At 40.9% G+C, this 27,103-nt stretch overlaps 2 protein-coding genes across 6 annotated transcripts in view; both read left to right on the top strand.

The window, feature by feature from the left end:
- Positions 1-4,873, top strand: part of HIKESHI (heat shock protein nuclear import factor hikeshi) — a 29,309-nt gene extending 24,436 nt beyond the window's left edge. Inside the window, exons 4-5 of the mRNA XM_032764010.2 lie at positions 728-846; positions 4,655-4,873. Coding sequence (XP_032619901.1) covers positions 728-846; positions 4,655-4,709 — 174 coding nt within the window. The 3' untranslated portion in view covers positions 4,710-4,873. The remainder of the gene's footprint in view (positions 1-727; positions 847-4,654) is intronic.
- A 4,434-nt stretch (positions 4,874-9,307) lies between these two features.
- Positions 9,308-27,103, top strand: part of CCDC81 (coiled-coil domain containing 81) — a 28,668-nt gene continuing 10,872 nt past the window's right edge. For 2 of the 5 annotated variants that reach the window (XM_032764040.2, XM_032764039.2), the window contains exons 1-11: positions 9,308-9,437; positions 10,470-10,531; positions 11,495-11,651; positions 12,868-13,124; positions 14,453-14,538; positions 16,242-16,369; positions 17,869-17,986; positions 21,484-21,607; positions 24,074-24,220; positions 25,859-25,966; positions 26,570-26,739. In XM_032764040.2, coding sequence (XP_032619931.1) covers positions 9,359-9,437; positions 10,470-10,531; positions 11,495-11,651; positions 12,868-13,124; positions 14,453-14,538; positions 16,242-16,369; positions 17,869-17,986; positions 21,484-21,607; positions 24,074-24,220; positions 25,859-25,966; positions 26,570-26,739 — 1,436 coding nt within the window. In that variant the 5' untranslated portion in view covers positions 9,308-9,358. Of the gene's footprint in view, positions 9,438-10,469; positions 10,532-11,287; positions 11,361-11,494; positions 11,652-12,867; positions 13,125-14,452; positions 14,539-16,241; positions 16,370-17,868; positions 17,987-21,483; positions 21,608-24,073; positions 24,221-25,858; positions 25,967-26,569; positions 26,740-27,103 lie in introns of those variants that run through there. The other 3 variants (XM_032764044.2, XM_075061750.1, XM_032764041.2) reach the window with 3 other exon arrangements.

Here is a 27,103-nt window from a genome sequence, read left to right as displayed (position 1 = left end):
CTTGCCCTTTATTGCCTTGGTCAGAAGCATAAGGTGAGCCAGGGTGCATGCACAGACCAACAGATGCTACTTTCAAATTCTCCAACTGCGGGCTCATGGTGCACATACATAACCCATGGTGAAATACATATAAGGACTGTACATCTTGAAGAACCTCTGGTTAAAGCTAAGTAACTTCTTCTTACGTGGAATTATCAGGAGGTGAGCAAATACAAAAAATGAGGTATTTGTAGGCAAAATCATCCAAAACGGGTGCTATTGGTAGGCTGCCACTAACTTGCTAGTTTGTAGGACAAGGCCCAAGTCTTATCACTACATCATCCATTAATCCCATAAGACTTTTTACAAATTTTAATTATGTTTATCGTGAGGTCGTTTAAGGCTTTCCTTCAGAAACTTACTCCAGGAAACTAATCTTTTGAAAAGAGACAATAACAGAATAAAAATCAAAATACTTTTAAGTTTCTAAGAGATCATCTCTTGAGAGAGGCGGTGTCTGAGAGCAGGACTGTAAACTAGTAACTCTAGTTCTAATCCTCTCTAACACAGGCTTCCTTTTTATTTAACCTCTCTGCCTTCCTTTCCCTCATCTGTAAAAGAAAGATTTAATCCACCCAACATGAGACATAAGGATTAATTAATCATTTGAACAGCACTTTAGATATCAAAAGCACAATCAACGTTCTAAATATGGATTTGATTTAAAATGTGGTTTTTTATATTTCAGTTCACTCAGAAGATGCTGGATAGCTTCTATAACTTTGCCTCGTCGTTTGCTGTCACGCAGGCCCAGATGACACCAAATCCCTCTGAAGCTTTCATTCCTGCGAACGTGGTTCTGAAATGGTAAAGGAAAATATCTCAAGCAATAAGCTAATTTCTAGGCACCAAAATTATGGGTTTCATAACACTGAATTAACTTTCATGCCATATAGTAATCTTACTTTGAAAATATGTAACTAAAAATTCTCCTGTTGATTTTGCTACACTATAGTAGTTTCTTGTATTCTGTTCTATGTATTCTCTTTAAATACTAAACTTGGATAATTAAAATACTGTACTTATCTCACTCTTGTTTGCTACCAGGCGGTTTAACCCTTACCTGCAGTATGTGTCTGAGTCCGGAAGCTGCCTTTGCTTCTTGTAATGATACTGACCATGGGAAAGCAGAACAGACTGCCGCCTCTTGGGCTGCAATCAATGTTTCAAGTTCTCAGGAGTACTTAATTAACAACATTGTGTGAACACTCCTAGTCCTTTCCCCACAAAGTCATCACCTCTTGGCCCAGGGTACATATGTTCAAAGGATGTTGACCTAGACTAAGTTTTAAAACACCACTTAAAAATGATTCTGACTGCCAGAACGTGGTTTGACCATCTAGCGTGGGCAGGGCTATCATAAGCATTCCCAAATCTGGACCTTAGCGTCCAGAAATCTGGGTGCCTGCATGAACCCCTCTAAGCTTAATTACCAGCTCAGATTTGATCTCACTGCCACCAGCCAAAAATTCCAGGGTTTTGGCTCCTCTGTCCCTATCCCAAACCCTTCCCTGGGAAACCCCAAGATCAGAAGCCCTGAGTCTTACCTTACTAAAGGGAAATAAGCCCACTTTCCCTCCCTCTCTCTCCCACTCTAGAACTTTCCTTCTGGGCTAACCTGAGAGTTACTGATGCAAATCTCTTTTACATCAACAACACAAGAAGCATGTCTCCTGCTATTCCACAAAGAGACAAACCCAAATGCAAGAAACAGAAAGATTCTCTCCTCCTCCCCTGTAAGCTTCTCACCCCACTCAATTCCCTGGTGCTGCTAGAGATTTACCCTCCGTAGATCTACGCAAAGAGAATTTCCTCCCCTTCGTCTTAGCCTACCCAGAGAGAGAGAAACTCAAAAAGTCTAAAAAGAAACTTATATAAAAGGAAAGAGAAAAGACATAAAGAATATGATCTCTGCATTAAGGTGACAATACACAGGGCTATTTCTTAACAAGAAAAAATGAATAAAACAGCCTTATTCAAAAAGAGATACAATTTAAACATTCCAGCACTACACACATGTAATCCACAAAAACCCCAATAACAAACCTGTTTGTTTTTCTAACTTTGTAACTTTCAACTTTTGATATCTTGTATATGATATATGCTTACAGATACGAAAAAGATCCCTCTCAGTAGCTGAGAGCAACAAAGACAAAGACCCAAACATTCCCTCCCTGAGCTTTGAAAAATCCGTTTCCTGATGGTCTCTGGTCGTGTTGGTTCTCTTTGTTACCTTTTACAGGTGAAGAACATAACCCTTAGCTATCTATTTATGAACAAGGGCAAAGTAATGTTAAATTAGTTAGCCTAATCAGATTTAAAATTATGCCCCAAACGGTTTGGGTAACAGTTCCTAGCCATCTAGTAGGTCTGGAAGTGTTGGGGGACAGAACTTTAATATTCAGAAACCTCAGTGACCAAAACACCAGAGTTAAGAACTGACTGTCAACCAGAACAGCTAATCGGACGGATAATGCAAATCAGGCAAGCAGCAGACACTCCTCCGCCCCCTCCCCCCAAAGAAAGCAGATGCAAACAGTATTGTTTGTTCATTAAACCAACTAAAAAAAAAAAAAAAGATGTTTTGACAAGGTAGGAAAACTTTCATTTAATTAAGATGGTTTAAAACAGCATTTCTTCTGCATAGTAAAGTCAAAGATTATTAAAGTTTTAATGTTCAGTTGTAGAACTTTTTGAAAAAAAACAACCATAACGTTTTGTTCAGAGTTACGAACGTTTCAGAGTTACGAACAACCTCCATTCTTGAGGTTTTTGTATCTGTGAGGTTCTATTGTAGTTAGTGGTTCTCCTTTGGGTTTTGAATTTTAAATCCTAAGATTTATGCTCAGCATAGCTGGTCCATTCTTATCCTTTGATTCTGATAGCACTGAGAATGTGCTAGGCACTGTACAATCGTAAAGGAAGGCAAGATCCCTGAAAGAGAAACAAAAGGTAGGGGAAAGGCATTGAACAAATAGGATAGCGACTGGTCAAGTCCTGATACAGTTTTGATAACTGTCACAGGGAAGCTGTCCCTTGAGTGGCAAAACCCCTAGGGATGCCCAGTCCCAGCAAAAGGACCTTTCCAGAGAGCGGTAGGAGGTCCATTTCACTGGGGAGCTACACTTTATGCCCCTGCTGGGATTCTGGTGTGAAGACTTGCTTAAGTGTCCTTTTGGCCTGTGGTTAAATAAGTTAGGTCCTGACGGAACATTGTTCACTACATAAATGCCTCATTGAATCTGTTGAAAAGCCATAGAGGCAGGAATGCACCCATTGCTTTCAACCAGGCCACCGGGGCACATGAATTGTTAGGCCAGGACGGACACTCTGGAGGTCTGCACAGGCTATACCAATACATTTTTTAAAAAAATAGAAATAGAAAAACTGAAGTGGACCAGAGAAAGATAGGATCAAGCAGTCTCCTTAGCTTAGAAAAGTTTTAATTGACCTATTAATCTGATCAAAGCCATATAGGGTACCAGTAGTTTGACCCAGCTGGAACAAGAGTTTGAAGAGCTTCACACTCTGCTCTCATTTGATGTTGCATCACTCTTTTCAGAGATGTCTGTTTCTTTCCTGTAGCTATTGACAACATCGTCATTATGATTTCTGAAGTGTGAACAGCTTGTGTTGAAGTGAGGATTTCGAAGCTTGTTTTTTGGCTTCTCAGGATCAAAGTCTATAGTATATTTATTGAAAAGTCACACAATAAGTCTCATATTCTGCTCTGTTTTTGGAACCTCTTAGATTATTAACTTTGATTATAAAAATTCATTGTTTTCATCACTTATGCTCTTTGTCCAAGATGGGAGCAATAGAGAAAGTAGGATGGTCTGTGAATAGTTAATTTCACTAAGCGTTAGCACACCGTAGAGAGTGTTAGCATCTAAAAGCCCATTATTTTTATTTCTTTAAATTCAGCACTGAATTTTTGTGAAGTGTACTTATATTCTTAAAACATAAATGTTAGGGTTTAAACTACTGTCATTTCAGCATACATAGAAAAAATGGCAAACTACCATCTAGTGCTCTTCCTATGAATTATAAGGGAACATGACACACATGCATTAGTCTTCAATTACATAATCAGATATATTTTCCACAGGAATCAAGACCCTCATTTATTTCACAAGGTGGAATCAGAGGGGACAGAATTAGGGGTATATGGGCAACCTTTTACCTGGCATTTTCGAACGTCTGAATGCTTGACTTTGCAACCTGAATAATATTGTTATAATGTAGTTTAGTATGTAATCCAAGAAATGTTTTGGTTTTTGTTAAGTTAAGCGTGACTGGGAAAACAGGGTTTGAGAAGTTTCCGAGTAGCAGCCGTGTTAGTCTGTATCCGCAAAAAGAACAGGAGTACTTGTGGCAACTTAGAGACTAACAAATTTATTTGAGAAGTCCATCCGGGGAAAGATTATATTTAAACAGTTTTCCATGTTGTGTGTGTGGGGGGGAAATACTTTAAATATTGCCTCTGTACAGATGACTTAATCTGTGATATGGGCTAGTTGTTCAGTAATGGTTTGGAAAATTGAAAGCTAAAATTCTTGAGTTGCATCATTGGGAAGCCATTTTAATTGTGATAAACTTTTTTTGTCTTTTCTAGGTATGAGAACTTCCAGAGACGACTGGCTCAGAATCCTTTCTTTTGGAAAACATAAACTTCAGTCAAGTCTTTTGAAGTCCTTTCCAACTATAGTCATGTCTTAAAGATACAGTAAATCACCCCACTAAAGAAAATTGGTGGAGTAATCAAAGTCAAAGCAGACTACATGGATTTTATAGTGCCACTGAAACTTATTTAAAATTAAAAACCTGAAAACAACTGCTCATCTTTGTGTTTTTTTTCTAGCTAAAAAATATTAAACTTCAAAAAGCCTATGTTGTAGCTATATCTTTATAAGTGTAATTGTATCAGTTTGTAATTACATCCCATTTTAAAATGGCTGTACACCGTATTTGTACAAATTTTGTGAAGTATTGCAGCTTTTTGTTTGATGGTAAAGAAACCAGATTGAACCCTGTTCATCTTATTCTTAAGAAATGCTGTCAGCTAAATCACATTTTTACATTACTAATATCTTGGAACTAGAGATAAGAAGCGATCAGTTCTTATATTTTGCTCAGCATAACAGTCTAAGGGCCGGATCCCCAACTGCTCTAAATTGACATAACTTCATTTTCCCTCTTCCTTCCAAGTCCTTGCAGGGCTTGATCCCAAGAGGTATGTGCTTCGTTCCACTTGTGAGAGTGGATGGGAGGGGCAAGCCTTTGGGCCTCATTTTCTTCACTCTACTTCAAACTATCTTTTAAAATGGCCATCAGAGGCCAATTCAGGGGCCCAAATTAATATTCTGTAATGTCAAGCAAAGGACTTGTTAATGGAGTGAAAGAGGGAGGAAGGTTTGGGCAGCAGAGGCTATTTATACTGGAGGATTTTGGTGGGTTCCTACTTAGCCTGAGGGGTTTACTTTTTATTTTTTATGATCCACGATCGGGTGGTGGAGAAGGGGAGTCGATAATATTTCTTAGTATTCAGAATTTCTTTTTCACTAGTGTATAATAAATTGTGGGGTTGCAGTAATATCTTACAACAGTAGTTTAAAGGGTCTTGGTTCTCTTAGGCTTGCTTAAATAAGCTTATCATAAGCAGTCAGTAATAGTCTTGTGTTGGCCTTGCTCAATGTGAAGCTGCCCTGACAACCAGTTAACATCTGTTTGACATTCTAGTCTCCTTTGTACTTTGCTGTGATTCTGTTCCAAGGAAAAACAAAGGCACCTCCTATTGTTTCTGTTAAATTTTTCCTTCCCTCATGTATTCCCAGTCTCAGGGATTTGAACTAAATCAGTGCCTTTTCCTAGCCTTTTGTTAGAGGGAATCTTAACATCTGTTTCATGCTTAATGTCTTAGTACAGTTCTGAACGCTGCAAACAATATTCTGTCATCCTAAAAATGCTTGAAAAGGGGACTCTCTCTGTTTTATTAAACAGCTTTTATTTTTTATATTTCATATTTCACATTTCTGTGTGTGTATGGCAGTGTTATAGCTGCATTATACACTGCTCTAAAATTATCTTGCTCCTTACTCCTAAATTCTTATGCTGTTAACCAGTTTGCTTTCATTTTAAACTATGGATTCAATTCAGTCTCAGGTGATCCAGTTTGATTTGAAAGAACTTCATTCTTTTGATTTGTGCACATTTCTCTAACTTCTTAGTTTCTTTGCCATTCCTCCAACAAACAAACCTCAGACTGTAGTGGAAACCACAAGGCTGAGAAGGTCGGCAAGCCAGGGCCCTAACCTATTTGCAGTAACATTTCACTTTTCCTTAATCTCTTAAGTAAGTAGTGCTGCTGGAGCATGGTAGTATCTAGTCCTCTTAGTGCAGCTATGGCAAGGAAGTATTATTCCTATTTTACAGCTCGAGAGAGGGGCTAGAAATCAGTGAGTTGCATAATATGTTGGGTAGAAGATACTTTGCAGTAAATTGCTCATACCTAAAAACAAAAAAATGCATTTAAGAATTTTAAGGTTTGCTTTAAGATTGTTTAAAGTCTAGTCTAAGTGAGACAGTGGCTCAAATGTCAGTGGGAAGGAAGATAGTCCAGTGGTTAGAGTATTAGCCTGGGATTTGGAAGACCTGGTTCAACTCCCTCTTCTTGTAGACTTTGTAGTGACCTTGGAAAAGTCACTTAATCTGTGTCCTGTTTATAAAATGAGGCTAACAACAATAATACCCAAGTAAGTAAGGGAAGTACTAACATCATAGAGAGTGGGAGGTGCTTTTAAGAGGACAGCTACTCTGTACCCCCTGAAGTTCATCCTGCTTTATAGGGTCTCAGATTTGGTATGAAAAAGCAAAGCATTCAAAAATCACTAGTCACTTCTGAAAATCATGGCTGAGCTGTTTAATTGCCTATGTTTCTCTGTGTTAAGGTGACCAATGTCCCAATTTTATAGAGACAGTCCAGATTTTGGGTTTTTTTTTCTTATATAGGTGCCTATTGCTCCCCACCCCCTGTCCTGGTTTTTCACACTTGCCCTCTGGTCACTCTGTGTGTAAAAAGATATCTGCCTTTGCAGATTGATTTGCAATCTATGGGTGTAAAACACTGTATCAAAGAAGAGTCCTAGGCTTTATTGGCTAACTGAGATTCTTGTGTGTGCATGTACACTCAAAGGGACATGTGCAGGGTAAAAGATTCCAATAAATCAAAGTTTTACAAATGCAAGAGTGGGGGACTGCTTCAAGCCTGCTAGGAGAAGTGGCTCGTTTATTTACATTGTTCAAGGAAACAGCAGTGCAGAAAGTAAACAGCATAAACCGTAGTGAGGTTAGTGATCTATTACAGGCGTGGGTGGGTGAGATTCTGTGGCATGCGATGTGCAGGGGGTCAGACTAGATCACGATATGAGCAGTAAAAATGAAAAAGAAACTGATTTTAAAACTACATTTGAGTTTTAAAACTCTTCATGTTAGAGGTAAGGAAACATTCTTTTTCAGCAGATAATGGTTTTTCATATATACTTATTGCATGTGACAATACCCTTTCTTTATAACTCTCCATTTCCTTTGTGGCAATTTAAGGGCTTGGAAACACACACATTGTACTGCTTTACATATACTAGTCCATTTAAAAAGTAGTGCACCTCCCTTTAAGGTGGATGCAATTATGCTGGTATATTCCTGGAAGGGAAGAGAAAACGACGACACCACTCCAAGGCAATTTTCATATCAATCTAACTGTGCTAGAGGTTATACTGCTATAGCTGTTTTGGAAGGAGGGTGTGCATCACTCTCCCCAACTGACAAATGGAAAGAGAACCACATAGCAAGTGACTTGTCTGAAGTTGCACAATTAGAGAACGGGGAATGGGGAGAGAACCCAACTCTACCTCCTTTGAGGCCTTATTGAACCCACCAGCACCAATGTATATAGCAAAGGTTAGGACTCAGATTCTGTGAAAAAGAATAGCTTAGTTCTCCCCTCCCCCGAAGTATAAAAAGCTCTTCCTTTTTAAATGCATAGTTGTGACTGATAGCCTAAGAGAGGCTAGTCTGACCATCCTATACTTTAAAATGTATTTACATGTGTCATTTTGGGGCTTTAGTAATGTGCTATTAGCAGCTCTAGGAATTCCCATGATGAGATAAAACTGTCCTGGGAATGAAACAGGCGTACTTGTGGCACTTTAGAGACTAACAAATTTATTTGAGCATGCGCAGATTCGCATAACTAGTTATGCGACCACCAAGCATGCTCAGATAAATTTGTTAGTCTCTAAGGTGCCACAAGTACGCCTGTTCTTTTTGCAGATTCCAACTAACATGGCTGCTACTCTGACACCTGTCCTGGGAATGTTACATAGCTGCAACTGGGTCTTCTACTGTCTATTTATGCAAAAGAAAGTGTGTGCACACACTAAATCTTCACTCCCACTAACAATCTGTATCACGCCATTTAAATACTAATGTGAACTGTAGGCAGCTAAACTCTGCCATACAGCATGCTGCCTTTCATTCTGAATAGATTTTGATCACTATAAAAATTATTCCCAAACCACTCCCACAGTATATAGCATACACAGATTTTTTACATAGCAGTATTTTGTGCTTTTGTGCGTTGGTTAGATGCATTTTAAAGAGGATTCAGGTTGGATTTGCTTTTTAGTCTTTTTATTATTATTGTGCTGGGGAGAAAGAGTAAACTAACTTCACTAAGGGAAAGGGGGAATGTTGCCTTCAAGCAAGCAGGGGCTGTTGCTATTTGCATGGTTAGGTCTTAATGAAAGAGCAAATAAAAATAAACCCTTCCTTCCCAGACTCTAAGCAATGCATTAAAGTTCATCCAAAAGGAGGCAGAGTGGGCAGCTAGCCTTTACACTGCCTGGATGATGCTTGGAGTGCGACACGCCCACCTAGGATCACCTCCCCTTGCGCTCCAGGCAGCAACTCACGGGTGGGCGGGGCCCTAGGGCCCTATTATGACGTAATCTCTAGCAACAGTGAGCTGCTCTCGCGTCCTGGATACGGCTCCCTCCCTCCCTCCCCGAGCAGGCTCCCTCCCCCTCCCCCTGAGCAGCCCATTGAATCCCTGGCCCCAGCAGCTCTTCTCCTTTCTTCTCTCCTCAAGGGCTCAGGGGAGGAGGGAGTGGAGCAGGGAATGGGGGAGAGGCTCGGAGGGCAGTGTGCTCAAGGAGAGAGAAGGTGAGAGGTGGGGAAGGCAGGAAGGTGACAGCCTCCTGGAAGAGGAAAAGCAGCACAGGCCTCTGCTTTCTGCTGCTTCCCCTTGGTGGGGGATGTAAAAATGCTGGACAATATCCATGCTGCGATCCTCGAGTCTGGCAGGAGCGTGTTCCCAACGCTCCCGAAGCTCACAGCGGACGGTAAGGCCTTCACGCCCCCTCCCCGCAGCCTGATTCGTGTGAATTTCGTCGGGGAGACTCGTACCTACAACAGTGTTCTCCAAAGGTCCTTTGTGTGTCTGGTGCATGCTGGGGATGCCCATCCATCCTGCCACTTGCCCTACAGCTCTACGTACAGTGCCTTCGGCACAGACATGGGAGCCAGGATGTCTGGGTTCTATTCCTGATTCTGCCACTGCCTTCCTGCATGACCTTTGGACAAAAGTCACTTGCCAAAGTCTGGGCCTCAGTTTCCCCATTTGTAAAATGGGAGAAATACTAGTCTGATGAGAGGGAGAGTTGCCCAACTTAACTCATCTTTGTTAAAATGTTTGGTGCTCTAGAAGAGTATAGCGTGTGTATCTAGCCAAGGATAAAATAGCTTAAACATAACATGGTATGTGAAATTTAGGAGGGTTGTCGGATCCTGTTATGCCTCTCAGTAGTTCAGTCCTCTCACAAGCATTTACATGGAAATTCCATTGACAAGTTTCCCTAGTGACTGGGTTTAAGGTTTGCTTTTGGAAGGAAGAGGGGTATTTGGTTTTTTAATGAAAGCTTTAAGCTTCCAATGGTGCTTTGCTGTGCTGTTGTGACATTGCCAGAAATGACAGGTCTTAGTGCTGTTCTAAATTAAAAATCTAAGCTTGTGAAAACTAGTTTTTGAACTCTGAACACCTGTCCACTTTTATGTCAGGCTGCAAGAACTCCTTGCCCAAATCATTTAGAATTTGTAGAAAAAATCTTTTCAACCCTAGACTCTTACTGAGGGTTTTAGAAGGGACTGAAGTCCAAATCAGGTTTAAAATGGAACTTGGTTGAAAACTTAACTATGGAGCAAGTACCTTTGATCTGTAGTGAATGTATAAACTATGCAGGATGCTTGTGATTACACTGGGAACCTGAAATCTTATTAGTCAGAAAAGAAGAGTTCTATTTTCCATGGAGTGTGGTGAATTTGTGTGCTTGCCATCTAGAGATCATGACATATTGTGTTTCACTGTTGCATTTCAGAAGTCTTTAGTATTTGGGCCAATGTGTCTGAATTTGTGGAACGGCAGCTTTCCATGAACAAGGTGGGACTCACATCTTATTCCTCCTCTTGAACCCAAATGTTTCTAATGATTTTGATGCACGCCCATGCCACTAAAACGTGTTATGCATGCCAGGTACATTGTAGTCCACAAATGTGCCACAGGCTTCTCTTACCTAGTTTACTGGGTTATTCAGCACAGTGTAACATAGTAAAGTTAGATTAATCGCCTCCCCCATAGATCTATATATAAGGAAGCTTAACATTTTTTATAGAGGTGGGAATTTTAGTATGATATCCCTTTATGCCTATTTTACTTGCTAAGAACAGATTAAACCCCATTGTGCTCATTTCTTTTGTTTCTAAAGGACAAGTAACTGCCTTATTTTAAAAATTAGCCATCCACAAAATGGCAAATATATTAAGATTGGTACCAAGCTAACAAGTTGCTCTAGAGATTCCAGAAAAATCTAGCTGTACCCTAACGCACATCTTTTGGCTATTTCAATTCATTGTGTCTAACAAAGAAATATACTTTTCATCAGGTATTTAGATTGCTAAATTAAGCACTTAGATCCTGCTCCTGCCAATCCTTGCTTGTAGGAGTAGTCCTTACTCAGGAGAATGTAGTCCAACTATATCCTATGGTGCTACTTGTGTGGGTAGGAGGCTTACTCCTTGGGGTGAGGATTTGCAGAGTTGAGCTCTTTGGGGCTTCTCTAGATTAGGGATATTTATTTCGCTGTTGCTACATCAATAATTTTTTTTCAAATAGCGAAAGGGAGGGAGAGGAGAAAAGTAGGAAATATTTGGTGCTTTCAGGGAGCTCTGAGAACTGCCCCATCCTGCTTCCCTGCACCGGAAAACATAATGTGTGGATGGGATGTCAATCACCAACATCACAAATGATCTGGGATAGAATGACAAATTATAAATTGATTGTGATTATTTAGAAGCAAAAATGTTTCCCCTCTTTCCTGAATATTTATTATTGGTTATTTTTCAGGGTGTCCAAATACCAGGGCTTGGAACATTCTCTTTTTTAAGACAAGAATTAGATGTCGGCAACAATAAATTTATCCTTATTCAAAGACCTGTGTTTCTTCTGTCTGAGAAACTAGCCCAGATTCATGGACTCAAACTTGCCAAAATACACACTCCTGGTAAGAAGTTTGATTATGGCATTTGCCTTTCCTTGAAATATATTTGTCCTGTGCTATAAAATATCTGACAAGATTAATAGCTAAGCAACCAAATGTGATACATGTATAAAATTCCTTCACTGATAACAACTTAGGCTCTGTTGATAAGACAGCAAGAGGGAATTTCTTTACAAGACACCGTTGCTTTTGTATTTATATCCTGTGTAAGGTTAGAATGGTTCTGTTTGAAATGTTTTTTTATCTTCTAACTGCATAATGCCACATCTGTGGAGCTTTTATGGTAGCTGCAATATGTTCTAAAAAAAACTTTATTACCACTGAAGTTCCATATGCATCTTGCACAAGACTTTAGCTCTGCAAATTCAAAGCTTTGTGCCAGTTTTTACACATGCACAACTCCAAGTCAAAAGTGGCCTGCAACAGCTTTTTTACTTTATTTTAGTGGCACACACCTTAATAGAGTAATCAGCTGGAGACAGCTTAAAATAGACCCGAACAAACAATAGGTTTTATGAAGCACATGTACAGCTGTATGTATTCTGAACAAAAAGTAGTTTCACATCAATGTCACCATGTTGCACAGACTGGGGAGCAATGGTATTGATTATGCCTCTTGTGCAGCACCATGGGGCTGCTTTAAAAATAATTCTCTGCACTCCATTACACCTTGGTGTACAGCAAAGGGTGTAATGGAGTGCAGAATCCGACCCCATATCTCTAAGATGAGTTGCAAAATAAAAGTTCTGATCACTTGTGGTTATCAAAGATCACTGTATTTAAGAATGGGGTCGTGGTTAAATTCCTACTCTGGTTTCATGTTCCATCCCCCTGCAATTTCAACTGCATACAGTATTCTTCACTTCCTGTCCTGAAAGCCTGTGCTGTATAGCTGCCATGTTTCATTTTTGTATTTTCATGTTTAGGAAGTCACCCCTGTATAGCTGGCATATCAGTTTGCTTTTAAAGAGCTTGGGGTCCTTCGGGATGAGGAGCTATATGGAGTTGTAAGGTGGTTGGTAAAATGGGTATGATAATAGCCTCAAAAGGTTTTGTGAGGCTTTATTCAAGGTTGTAAAGTGCTTTGAGCCTCTTACAGGAAGGTGCTATGTAAGTGCAAAATGTGACCCATTAATTCACAGCCTTGTTGCTGCTGTTATTTAGGGAGTCTGCTTGCTTGCTGTTTGAATTACTGGGTTCCCCTGATTGTTGATTTCAGGTGATATCCCAATTATTCAACTGAACTTCATCATGTTATCCCTGGAGGGTCCCTTTAACAGGGAGATAGTGGAAGGATGTGTAAAAGAGACCCTGCTTTTTTTTTCACGATCCATCGCTACCAAACAGAATGTTGAATTCACTTTCAAGGGAATTGGAGTTCTCGTTATCCGGGACAACAAAGTGAAAATGAAATTTTACAAAGATTTTCTTCAAGCCATGGATGGCAGTGGCAATCTGGTGAAAGCTCTTTCCAATGTAAGTTTATCATTTTCCCAGGAGAACTTAAATAATTTTGAGTCAGTATCAGTCAATAATGCCTATTAGGCAGGTGGTGAGTCACACTGTGCACACAGCCAGTCTTGTACTGTATTATTCTTACCTTGTCCTTCCATATTATTATAATTTATTTATTATTTGTTTTCTAGTAGTGCCTAGTGGCCTCCAGTAAGTTCAGAGCCCGGTTGTGCTAGGTGCTGTGGATACACATAGTAAGAGACAGTCCCTGATCAGCAGTGCTTACAATCTCAACAGATAGGACAGCTCAAAGGAAACATTTTGTTACCCTTATTTTAAAGATGGGGAACTGAGGCACATATAAACTCAGAGTATGTTACGCTGTAATCGGAGGTGCAATTGCAGCATATGTAGACATACCCAAGCTAGCTTTATTCTAGCTAGCTCAGGTACCCATAGCAGTGAAGCCATGGCAGCACGGTATGAGCCTGCTAGGGAGTCTGAGTATGTACACAGGTGGCTAGCCTGTGCTGCCATGATTTCACTGCTATTGGTACCTGAGCTTGCTAGACTAAAGCTAGTTTGGGTATGTCTACATGTGTGGCAATCACACCTCTGATTGCAGTGTAGACATGCCCTAAGTGACTTGCCCAAGGACATGTGAGAAGACTGTGGCAGAGTCTGGAACAAAACCCTGATCTCCTGAGTCCCATCCAGTGTTTCTCTCCCAATCCTACGTATTGCATCTTGTCATAATGCTTTCTGGGACAGGGACCATCTCTTGTGCTAAAGGTTGAACAAACGTAGTCAAAATGCCCTGATCAGCACCTCTAGGTGCTAATGTTGTACAAATAGTAGTGAATAATAGTACTCTGGGCAAAGAAAAAGAAGGCCTGAGTTTGTGTCCTTCCTTGGTATGAGGACAGACATTTTAGTAGTGGGAAAGACTTGCTGCAACTTTGTGAATGACTGAACTAATTGCAGTCTGTTCAAGTCCATAATCTGCAGGAACTGTACAAACCAACCAAACAGTGCTTTAAAACCAGGCTAGTAACGTGGGTTAATCATGTACCTGTCTCCACTTGCTTCTCTACTGGAAAGTGAATAGCCTCTTTACTGAGTCTAACGATTCCTGACTACTCAGAAATCATGACAATATTATCATTCATTATCAGTGATAGACTGGGACAGTTTCCATCAGTTACAGTGAGGGACAAATGTGAACGAAATAAAATTTTGTGACAGGATATTGGAGTAGCAGCCTGTTGCTTTAGAAGTAGAAAGGGTTGCCTTGTTTGTTAACTCAGAGAACATTGTCTAGCAGGTATCTCAAATGTTTGTTGTTGTAGAGGCCTGGGACGAGCGATTCAGTCTTTTCAGGCAGAGAAACTGCAGTGTCTCAGTCCCGTGCTTGCAGTGTTGTCATGTTTCCAAGGTGAGTACTTTTGCTTCTTTACCAGTTTACTGACCAAGCTAGCATCTCCTATCTTACATTTGGGAGCCCTGAATCTATTGTGTTAGGGCTTGTCTCCACATGGAATTATTACACCAGAATACCTGTTCAGGGTAGCTATTCCAGGATAACTCTGTGTGGGCACTCTTATTCTTTAGAAAAGGATTAAGCTAAATTGGAACAAGGCACTTTTATCCCGGGATAAGAGAGTCTACTCATGGAGTTATTTAGGAATAGTTGTTGCACTTTAACTTCACACTTTAACGTAATCTGAATTAACTTCCAAGTGTAGACAGGGTTAGATAATGATTTTCATAATGCTTCACCTGCCTTGTCTCTCTCTTTTGTGTAAGATTTCAAAATATGTACACTGTCTGATTTTTACATGAACACCTTCCCTTAAATTATGGATCTGGCCATAGATTTACAAAAGTCATATGGTCATGTAATTTTACTGGTATCTGTGGCATTCAATTGAATGAATACCTACCATCAGTCTTCCTGAGTAGAAAATCCACAGTAAAAAGTGACAAGTCAAAAAGATATCTTGCTTCCCTCTTCAATAGCAATGGAATATGGTAATTTCCTTCGCTTCTGATCCTAACTGAGGTACACAACCTCCTAGGGAACCATTTGCTCCTTTCCCCCAGAGGAGTTCCATCCTGTCTCCCCCTTCCCGCCCCTATGATACTGGTTCAGAACAGGAACTATCTATTCATGTAACAGTGCTGGGTTTAAAATATGACACCTTGTGAATTATCAGGGGTAGATTTTCACCATTAGAAAACAAGGACTTTCCAATAGTAAAAATCATTTATTTCTAGTTCTAGTACCTCATGATATGTTGAACTGTAAAATTACAGCACTGTCATGATATTTTAGGTAATTTGTAGAGGTTTCTAAAATATATTAGTTACATTTTTTCCTCTCCCTCTGAGTCCCATTTGGGTGGACTTTAGGTAACTGAAGAGCTGATCCTGAGAGGTGCTGAGTACCCATTACCAAGTTGCTCAGTGTGGGTAATGGTACTGGGTGCTGAGTACCCATTACCAAGCATTGCCACCTTTACTTCTGCACTGCAGCTGCGGGAGCCACTGCCTTCAGGGCTGGGTGCCTGGCCAGCAGCTCCTGCTCTCCGGCCACCCCGCTCTGAAGGCAGTGCAGAAGTAAGGGAGGCAATACCACAACCTACCTGTAATAACCTTGTGACCCCCTCCCCTCACAATCCCCTGTTGGGTCAGGACCCCAGTTTGAGAAATGCTGGTCTCCCCCATGAAAGCTGTATAATATAGGGTAAAAGTACACAAAAGACCAGATTTCACAGGGGAAGACCAGATTTCAGAATCCCTGGTGTGTTTTTCACAGCGGTGGATTTGGTAGGGCCCTAAATTTAGAGCTTTGGTGTCCTTTGGTATAAAAGGGATTATAGTTAAGTAAATTGAATACTTTCTGCCTTACTTCCTGACACAGATAGCTATCAAGAATAATTTTTGTTACTGTCCATTTTTATGTAAATCATTTTACATGCATAATCCTTAAGGCTGCTGTATATTCTGATTTTGAAAAGTGCTATCTTTACAGTAGTGCTAAAGATACTTGTGTGACCAGGTTACTAATACAACATTGTGCCTTCTATTCTGGCATAGGTTCTACAAAACAAACTGACGTCTTTTCCTTGTTTCCAGGATTGAGTTGAAGGAAATAGACAACAAAGCAGCCATGGAAACCATCATAGAAGAAAGTGAAAAGTCCAACAAAGAAAAGGAGCTAATAGAAAAAGAGAGAGCTCATAGTAACAGTAGCAGTAAAAAAGGTAGGTTGTCAGTTGAATATTGATACAGGTTCATGGTCATTCACTTGTTAGACAATAGGAGCCAGGTTTAAAATGTGCAATTTGCACGTCGTCTGGTACACATTTAACAGTTGTAAGTATCCATCATTGCAATGATCAGTCATGCTAACCATCGTGGAAAGAAATCACAAAAGGGTCCAACCTTTTCAATTCAATATTTCCTCTCAACTCTGATACCTAGACTGTATTGCAAAAGGTTCTCTGCAGTGTTATGAGTTTGGCTAGGCAAAAAGCATTTAGAAAGTTGAGAAAATTTATTAGCATTCCAATAGGGTGTGTGCCTCTTACAAAATCACAGCTGGCTTTTCTTTGGAGAGAAGGCATCCTCCTGTGATGATCATTTGAAGGCTGCCAGCCTATGCTGGTACTGAACTCTATATTTAAAGCTGGGAAGCAATTTTCATTCTAACCCTCACTTTCAAGTTGCTCAGAAACTTCACAAAAATAATCCGCTAGGGCTGTACATTCTCATGCTTAGGGTTTATCTCCACAGGAAAGTTTTATCAGTATATTGGTAAAAATAAACGAGTATAACTCCCTATGTGGACCCTTTTATTTTGGTATGTAACTCCCCAGGGAGAGTTACACCAGGATAACTACAGTATATTGGTTTACAGTCACATCTTAGCTTATACTGCTGTAATTTTCCTGTATAGACAGGTTGTGAGTCTCAGCCCAATGAGCCACATTCTATTTTATCAATGGACAGGGAATGGGGTCTGAGTCTAGCTGACCAATTTATGGAGAAGTTATTCAGAGAAAAGCAGCTAAAAATGCTGTAGCCTGGAGGGATTGATAGAAAGTGGCTAACGTGCTTTGGAGGCTCTGAGCACCTGCAGCTCTCATTGAATTCAGCTGAAAATCAGTCCATTGCTGTATAGTTTTGCCAAATTAAGCAGGGCTGAGATAACCATCTTCAGTTATTTATTGTTTTGAGGCTATCACCAGGGGTTATGGGATGAAATTAAGCAAAGGGAAACTGAGACTAACTGAGCCAGATGCTGTAGCTACACCATTCTATACTGGCTGAGGCTCTGTCCCACTCTCATGGAAAATATTCCTGACACCGAGTTCTATTAGGCTGTGCAACAGTCTCCCAATGGCACTGGTAGCCCCATTCGTTGGAGCACAATATAGTGTATAGTGTGGGGAATGATGCTGCACTATAGAAGTTAAGAGCTGGGAAAGACCCATGATATTATGATTTTGTGTCAGACAGGTATTAAAACCTGTAGGCAACTGAAAATCCTCCATAACTAATGTAGTTCAGTGGTAAAAGAATGGTTTTACGGCACTGGAATCAATGGGAGTACTTCAGAATCAGTGACTAAGGCATTTTTAAACCACGGAAATGCTGCAGCACATCTACTGTGTGTGTCTTGTGTGAGTTCCCATGCTGTCCTGGTCTAAGTTGTCACAGAAATGGTGTTCTTGGGATTTTCCTTGTTTCACAATTACAGAGAATCTTCCCATTAAGCGCCTTCTGTCCCGACAATCTATTGTTCCTGCCAAAGTGTCAGGGTTCAATCTGACTGATGAGCTGGAGAAGAACCTCAAGCAAAAGAATGTCCCTGAAAGGTGAGACTCCCTGGGAGCTGTGGATAAGGGTAACTATAAACTTTTCAGTATCTTCATCTTCACTTAAATGCAGCTACAATGTCTGTATTAATTGTGAAGAGGAAAAAAGAAAATTATTTATTAAACTAATGAGGAAGGGGGATAAAATTTTCAAAAGTGCCTAAATCCCATTTTTAAACATGACCTGGGGACAGTTTTTCGAAGATATTTGGGCACCTAAAGATGCAGATAGGTGCCTAGTGGGATTTTCAAAAGTTAGGCGCCTAAGTCTTCCACCACTACCTTTTCCTGCTCCTCCAGTGGCTGTGTTTTGTGCGGAGCCCGATCGGTAGACATGCTCTAAAGTGGCCTCTGAGCATGTCTGCTGGATCAGCCCCTGCAAGTGAGACAGGCAGGGGAATGCCTAGTTTGTGAATCCCACTGGGACTTATGAGCGAGTCAAGTGCTGAGCTGCTTGGTGCACTGACAGAAATGTAGGCACTTAGTGGACCTACCAATGGAAGCATAGGTGCGTAGGGCCCTTGGACACCTACAGGGTTAGCCAGCAGCTGAGTGGGTTCTGAGGACCTACATTTTGGACTTAAATGCCTAAAGTGGCAGTTAGGCATCTAAGTCCCCCTTGTGAATCCCACCTTTAGGACCCTAAGTTCCATTGGCTTTCAATGAGATGTGGGCTCCTAAGTCCCTGAGTCACTTTAGAAAAATGACAGATAAGCTCCCAAGTCATTTAGGTGCTTTTAAAATTGTTACCTGAATCTGCTTGATGTGGCAGACTCAGGCTCTGAGTATAAGCTTTAGAACGTGGCCAATATTTTGTATCTTTGTGTCCATTAGCAATAATCCTCTGAAGTCAGATAAGTAAGTAGATTTAATTTATGTTTATTTGAATTATTGTACAAACACATCAAAATCTAAGCTATTTGGGGATGAATAGCATAAATGGGCATTTTCCATATAATGTCCCTGGGATGCCAAGTTCCAGCTTATCCCTTGATCAGTGGATCACTGTACCAGTTTATTTTCTTGAGACAAAAGTTAATTACCTAAGTAAACTAAGGTTAAAAATTCCCATTGACTGAAGCTTTTATCATGCAACAGCCCTTTAAAAGACCCCAAGTCTATTGTAAGAGTGTGCTCATCTCACAGTGCCACTGGATCATCTCACATTTTCTTGCTGGCTGGGAGGTATGGTACAGGTTTTTGTTAGCCTCTGGTGTCAGCTTCGTTTTCGTCTGACGCCATCTCCATTTTGTATCTGATAGTTTGGTAACTAAATGCAAACAATTAATCAAAAGGTTCAGGATCCTCTTACCATTCACTGTGGAGTTGAGTGAACCTGATCCTCCTCCTTGATGAGAACAGTCTGCCGAGTTTATAAACATTTAATGGAAGAGAGACTCAGAGTGCTCATCTAATGGCTTCTAAATGTTTTCACTGCTTGTCTGAGCTTTGTTCGACACTATCAGTTGTTCCAGGAGGTCACTGAGACCCAATTCAGCCATGATTAAACATGTAGGAGCTCTTTGTTTTAATTTGGTGGATACTGCTTTACAGGGCAAAGTGAAATTCAAACTTCTCATGCACCAAGGGGATTGAACAGTGCCCATCTCCATTGTTTGTCTGGGGTTTAATCAGTTAACCTAGAGGCTTTTTCTTTTGTACTAAAGCTTATTACTGTGATGGGCACAATAGAATGGCCAGAGATTGATAGATAGATAGAGTTGCTTCTCTCACCACATTGCTTTCTCTCTGTTTACAGCGGTTGCCACTAGCAATCTATCTATATTGATCTTAGGTACTTATATGGCCCCCATCACTGTAGTGCCTCACAATCTGTAGTGTATTTAAAATGTATGTACAATGCCTAGTGTAACTGTCTCCCAAACTGCCTGCCATTTAGATGACACTGTTAGTTAAATAGCGAGAGGGGCCTGGATCTGGGACATCTTGAGCTTTAGGGAAGTTCAGACAAGATGAGAGTTGTTGTTCAGGATCATCGTCCTCCTCTCTCTGTTCATTTGAATACAGTCAATGAAACAGGAGAAAACTGAATGCAAGTTTCCATTCCCTGCTTTATTTACTGGTCATTTAAAGGTGTACATCACTGCTTTGCATCTGAACCATCTCTATGGCCCCTATCACCACAGCAGCTGAGCACCTTACAGACGCTATTGAATTTATGCTCCCCGTGTGCCTGTGAGGGAGGCACGTGCTGTTATCCCTGTTTTACAGTCACACAGGGAGTCTGCATCAGAGCTGGGCACTGGGCCATTGGACCATTAACCACTGGACGATCCTCAGTAGACGATGGATTGGACCCTAACTGATCTGTAGCACATTCTTTATTCAGCAACTATAAATGCAAGTGAATTCCTGCAGAGTTCTGTGTACTGCTTTTCTGTTTCTCCATGTGGTAATTTAGTTTACTGAAGACTTGTTTGTCCCTGTATTTAGGTATTCATTCCTGGGCACATTTGGCTAACTGAGGTTTTACTGTGTTTCTACAAGAGATAGTGGATGAACTCCTAGAAATGCTTCTGAGCCAGGCTGTGACGGTGTGCATGACAAAGCATCATATGTGCACCCTGATGGCAAATTAGTTACTGGCTGTGACACAGGGTATGATCATACTGGCGCTAGAGGTTTATTTCCAGCTGAGGTAGCCATACCTGCACTAGCTCTGATCAAAGTAGCATGCTAAAAATAGAAGTATAGCTGTGGAGGCACTTGTGGCAGGACAGGCTGACCGCCCCACTGCGATCCTGTCTGAAACCCTACTTAGGGGGGATGGATAGCTGGTCCTGTGGCTTGCGCTGCTGCAGCTACCTTGTTATTTTAGCATGCTACCTCGGTCAGAGCTAGCGCAGGTATATCAGCTGAGCTTGGAATTACACCTCCTACTCCAGTATAACCATACACTGGAACAGTCTATCGTTAAGCTCAGTTGAAGCTATGATCCTGATCTTATGGCTTTGAAGCCAATGCAAAGACTCCCCACATAAGCCCATGAGTTCAGAGGCCAATTAAGGCAAGATCCAGGCCATGTAGCTGAGGAAGTGCAGGAGCCAATATTGCAACTGTGAGCAACAAAGGGAGTAGCACACACCTGAGCACTGCTGAATGACTCCTGCTGCAGCATGAACCAGACAGGGGCTAGCTATCCAGTGCCCTGGGTGAAAAGACCTAAAGGAAGAAAGGAGGGCAGCAGTTGAGAGCCCTGTGACTTGTGACTGGCTGTTTGGGAGCACCAATGAGGTTTTTTGTTTGTTCTTTTTACTGGAAGATGTAGCAACTATTTAGAGAATTTGGGCCCAGCTTAGTCTTAAGCCACCTCTTTATGTGTGGACACTATCTTCTGGTGTGCATTCATGAGCATGTATTTAGTTTCTCAGTGGTGCACCAAACTCCATTGCAAAACTGCCTTATGCCCAGCGTGTTGGTGTTTGTGCACAGCACTTGTAATAAACTGATGTGCATGTCCTGTTGTGTATTCCTAGTGCAACATCACCTGCTCCCCCGTGTTTCTCAAAGACAGAAACTGACTGCGGTCCCAACCTAATTCATACTGCTGAACCCAGAACTCCATCCCCTCTTTGTCAAGATCATGGTAGGGCTGGACAGGTATAATATATGGATCTTTTTTACTTATTATGTCACTTTTTAATCTTAGCAAAATGTGCTTACCTGGGAACTGATTTTAAAACTGTCCCTAATGGATGTTCACTATAACATTCAATTACTGTACTGTTTTTATAGGCCACATTGGATCTTACTTAAAAAAAAAAATGCATTTCATTATACATGTATGAGTAAATCCTGGTCAAGACTGTATTTTGAAGAAACATATAGGAATAAATTACACCTCTACCTTGATAGAACACCACCCGATATAACATGAATTCAGATATAATACGGTAAAGCAGCACTCTGGGGGGGCAGGGCTGCGCACTCCGGCAGATCAAAGCAAGTTTGCTATAACGCGGTTTCACCTATAATGCAGTAAGATTTTGGCTCCCGAGGACAGCGTTATATCAAGGTAGAGGTGTATTTGAGACCTGGCTATTATGGAAATGTTAACCATAAGGGTCTTCATTCATTAGCGATTATGAGATGTAGAAAATAAATAGTTTCCTTTTGTGCACAAGTGTTTTGCCAAAACAAGTGCAAAGGTTGCATATTTTGTCAATTATTTTTACACATTGAAGTTTTCTGGGAGCTACTAAAGCAATGTGGAGAAAACTACTTCAATCGAAAAGGGATTAGATATTTATGCGGATATCAAGAATATCCGGTATTGTCATAATTAATGACAACAAAAATTTTGAGAGGGATATGAAACCTCGTGATTCAGGGTTTGGCCAATCTCTAACTATGAGAGACCAGGATAAGACTTGTGTGTGAGGCAGATTATCCTACATCTGCCTACTTAGGGGCTCTTATACCTTCCTCTGAAGTGTCTTTTAACAGTGAGGGTAATTACCCATTGGAATAATTTACCAAGGGTTGTGGTGGATTCTCCATCACTGGCAATTTTAAAATCAGGACTGGATGTTTATCTACAAGATGTGCTGTAGTTCAGACTGGAAGTATTTTGGGGGCATCCTGTGGCTGGCCTGTGTTATGTAGAAGGTCAGACTAGATGATCACAGTGGTCCCTTGTGGCCTTAGAATCTATGACTCTGCTGCTGGCCACTGTCAGAGACAGAATACAGGATTAGATGGTCCACTGTGGCTGTTCCTATGTTCAAACCATGAGTGCTGGCAACACTGATTGGATCAGATCTTCAAAAAAACAGAAGTATAAAAAATTAGGCTCCTAAATCCATATTTAGGATCCATAAAATAAGATTTGTCAAAAGTTCTGAGCACGCAGCACCTCTGATTGGGGCTTATGTCCTAGTAATGCTGGCATATTAATTGTTGAGATCAATAGGAGCTGGTGGCTGCTCAGCAGTTTTGAAATCAGGCCACTGATTTAGGAGCTTAAATATGTATTTAGGAGCTTAACTTTAGGCTATTTTTTTTTAATCTTGGCCACTAGCTATTTTGTCCTATTTTTAACTAACCAACCAACAGAACACAGACAACAAATATACTAACAGCTGGGAAAATTTTCTGTTACTCTCACCTGCAACGTGTGCTGTAGATCCTTGCTCACTAATATATATAAACTGTGCAGTTTGTGCTTGGCTATACGTAGAACCAGGCTCTTCTGTGATTTTGTTGTCTCCATGTTTGATTGCCACTAGAAAGATTCTCCTTCATGTTCTGGGTTGGAAATTATAAAGTCTAAAACGACATAGCTGATAAGCTCACTTGGCGCAGTGAATAGAGCACAGACATTGCGCACTCAGCTAGCACAGGTATAAACAGCAGTGGAAAAGATGAGGTAAGGCTTAGGTGAGTAAAGAAATGCCAGAACCATTACCTTATGTGGCTCTCTACACACCCAAGCCATGCCTCCCAGGTCTCTATTTTTAGTAGTGTAGTGTCCCATTGCCTTCCTACTGCTAGAGCCTTTCTCTGCTACAGTGAAAGCTGGCAGCAACAGGGAAAGGCTCTGGCAGAGGGAGGCAGCGAGAAAAGGGTCCACCACTGGGGAGCTGCCAGAGCCTTTTCCCACTGCCAGAGCCTTTCACTGCGGCGTGTACCCTGCAAGTCACTGCAAATGTAGCCATTGCCAAGCTCCAAGAGAGAGGCTGGTAGCTTGTTGTTTTTTTTTTTTTTGTCAATTTCATGTATATCTCCTGCTGTTGGTCCCTTGTAATCTTTTGCAGGGGCAGACTGTTCCAGATCTAGCTGGGCTAATAGCTATCAGGGATGGGATTTTCAGAAGTCGCTACAGATTTAGGAGCAAATTGAATTTCAAAATAGTTTTTTTGCCACTACACAGGAACTGTGCCTCTAGCTGCCCTTAGTAAGGAGGAAATAATTCCCCCCTAGTATTTTTAATTACAATACTTGTAAAAAGGTTGAATTTTCTTGAAGACTTGTGGAAGTTCATCGTTGGTGAAGAGTGACTAGAGGGTGAAAAATTAAAAAAGACGAAGCTAACATGCATTCTTTTATATTTCTGTGGGCCTCCAGGAAATGTGCTACCTGTGTATGCAGCGTGCTCAGAGGAACATCCCAGTGTACTTCAGCGAAGAGAGAAGGAGGAAAGAGCTGGATGATGACAGAATATTGGCGCAATACCAAACTATGAAAGACCAAGAGGCTCTTCATAGGCAGCAGGTATTCCATGCAATTTGAAGCACTCAGAGAGACAGGATTCTTACCACTAGGGGGAGCGGAGTTTTGAATGTTTCAAAGAAGTAGGCAGGAAAGGTGTCTGTAGATCACTGGTTCTCAACCTATTTGCCATTGTGGGCCATATATGCTGCTCTCTCTGTGGCATGAGGGCCTCATTCACATTAATATATATATTACCTGTATGGCCCTGAGGCTGTCACATGGGTTGCAGCTGTGTGCTGACTGGGCTGCAAATGGCCTATGGATTGAGAACCACTGCTGTAGATGCTTGTCTACTTGCTATTCTGAGAGAAAAATTCTAAATAAAAAATGAGGGAATAAAGAGAGACCTGCGGTATCAAGGTTTTGATCCAAAGCTAGCTGAAGTCAATAGTATGAGCGCCGTTGAAATCAGAAGGCTTTCGATCAGGCCCTTAATTTAACTATCCCATTGTTGCTTAGCAGAAATCTCTGCTTGTGCCCAGAGTTCTAAAGACTTACAGCAGAATTCTCTCTGCACGGCAGTTCTTTACATTCGCTGGTCTGGAGAGTGAAATGTGCTCCAGTGAGGAGGCCCCACCCAAGACTCTGTGCACCACTTCAGCCCCAGAATTCGAGGGCTTAAATGTTGCAAAAGGCCCTATGCTAGATCCTTGGCATTGGCAGGCATTTCAGTCACCATGTGCAGACCAAGTATTGCCAGGCCAAGTATTCAGAACTCATGGGAATGGCTTAAAAACTATGAGATTTTATAATAAAAAATAAAAATTTAGCTTTTTTTTTTTTTTTTGCCTCCTGGCTTTTGGGTCACATTTTCAAGCTTTTCACTGCACACATGATGGCTAGAAACTTTTTTTTTTAAAGAAAAAGTGAGAGCTGAGAGTCTCACCTAATCACATTATTTCATGAGCGGGAGCTTAAGAAAAAGAACAAATATCACAAGACTGCCTATAAAATTACAAGAGCTGTGAACTCTCAAAAGAGACATAAAGTGATCCCTGCAAATATACAGCAAAATATCAATGCATAAATCTGCTGGGTGGATTGGAGAAGAGAATTGTGCCCATAGGGGAGGTTGTGTGGTCTAGTAAATAGGGCCCTAGTGGTCAGGAAACCTGAGTTCTGTTCCCAGCTCTGCCACTGACCTGCTGTGTAACCCTGGGTAAATCATTTACTCTTCGTGCCTCAGTTTCTCCATCTGTAAAGGGAAGATGATGATACTCCCCTTGGAAAGCAGTTTTAGGTCTATGGGATGAAAAGTGTTGTAGAGAGCTAAGTGGTATTATCATTATTCACTATAAATATATTAGTTTTAGAAAGTATTAAAATGTTATCAGTAATATTCTTATTTTATGTAAATCTAATCTTTTAATGATGCAGTAAATAATATTAGGGCCTAAACTATTAGGACTCGATCCAAAGCCGATTGATATCCATGGGAGTCTTTCTACTGACTTCAGTGGGTTGGGGCTAAGGCTTTTAATGTACAGAATTATCTATTTCATTATAGAAGGAAGAACTTTAAACTGCATGTCCAGAGAATAGATATGCCATTACTGGAGGATTTCCTGGCTGTGCAGTGACATTACTTTTGTTCACACCTTCATTTAAAATGCCTCTTTTCTTTTCTTCCCACTATAGATGAAATTCTTGGCAAACAGAGAACAGAACCAAAAAACCGCTGCCTTTAACCTGGGGGTGGCTGAAGCAATGAGAAACCACAAGAATGAAAAATCCACAGAATTTTATGTAAGAGCTTTTGTTTTGTTTTGTTTTTTAAGAAGATTAGTCTCATACTGGTAACTTTTCTGCCCAAGCTGTGTATTGACTTTCCATTAGCATATATAACATGGAAAGAAACATCAGAAACTGGGTCACCCAAAGCATTAATAGACAAACCCTTTCCGTGTGAGAACTTTCAGCAAGGGAGATTATTAATGCCTTTAGCAGTGGTGCTCAGATTTTGTCATCATTTAGTCTGACCTGCCTAACACAGGCCACAGGACGTCATCACAATTCCTGTAATGGAAGGAATTGTTCTTCCCTGCGATGTTAGTGAACATTATCTAGCACCGTGTACTAGAAGCACAGTAATAACAATAGTGATAGTGGTGGGGCTACTTCGGGGCATTAATGAGACCTTTGTCAACATTTTGCCACCAACCCAAGGGGAATTTTGGGGTGATTCCCCTGGTTCTGATGGGATTGTCTCCTTTCTGGATACTGCAAATACATCTCTGCCTGGAATGATTCTGCAGTGTTCGTATTTAAGGAAACGATGCCATGTTTTCATGGTATCGTCTTCTATCTTGTTTCTCCCATCAGATATGAACCATGTTTCTTTCCTTGCAGAAATCATTTGTTTTTGTTAAACGGCCGCCCAGCCCTCCCCCCTACATCAAGCAAGAGGAGTATTCACAAGAGTTGTTGAAGCAAATGGAGGAGAAGAAGGAGAAGGAAGCAAAATTAAAGCAGGACAAAGAGCTGATGGATCGGCTGGAACAAGTGCAGCTTGCGGAAGAGTAAGTCTGCCTGTTGTCTCTGCCTAGGGCAGGAGCTGGGTGTGGTGCTGGTGGGAGTGGATCCATTCTGCATGTCTCTTGCCCTTGGCACTAGAGTTAGGACCCAGAGGCAATGGTAATTAAGCTGGTCTTGTTTAGAGCTGAGTGAAAAATTGATTGTTTGGTTCTCTTGCCAAACCACTTAGTGTCAAACTGAAACTGAATTTTTCATTTTTTTCGCCAAAACAAAAAAAAGTTGTGTTTGGGCTGAAATGGAATGTTTCGAATGTCCATATGAAATGACATTTGGAAATGGACCATTCCAACATTTCACATTTTTCTTTCCTGTTTTTTCTCCAGCTGAAACTGTTCACTGAATTCAACC

Source organism: Chelonoidis abingdonii, chromosome 1 (genome assembly GCF_003597395.2).
Source record: "Chelonoidis abingdonii isolate Lonesome George chromosome 1, CheloAbing_2.0, whole genome shotgun sequence".
NCBI lineage: Eukaryota > Metazoa > Chordata > Testudines > Testudinidae > Chelonoidis > Chelonoidis abingdonii.
The sequence above is the reverse complement of the archived record's forward strand: the minus strand, read 5'-3'. Positions and strand labels throughout refer to the sequence as shown.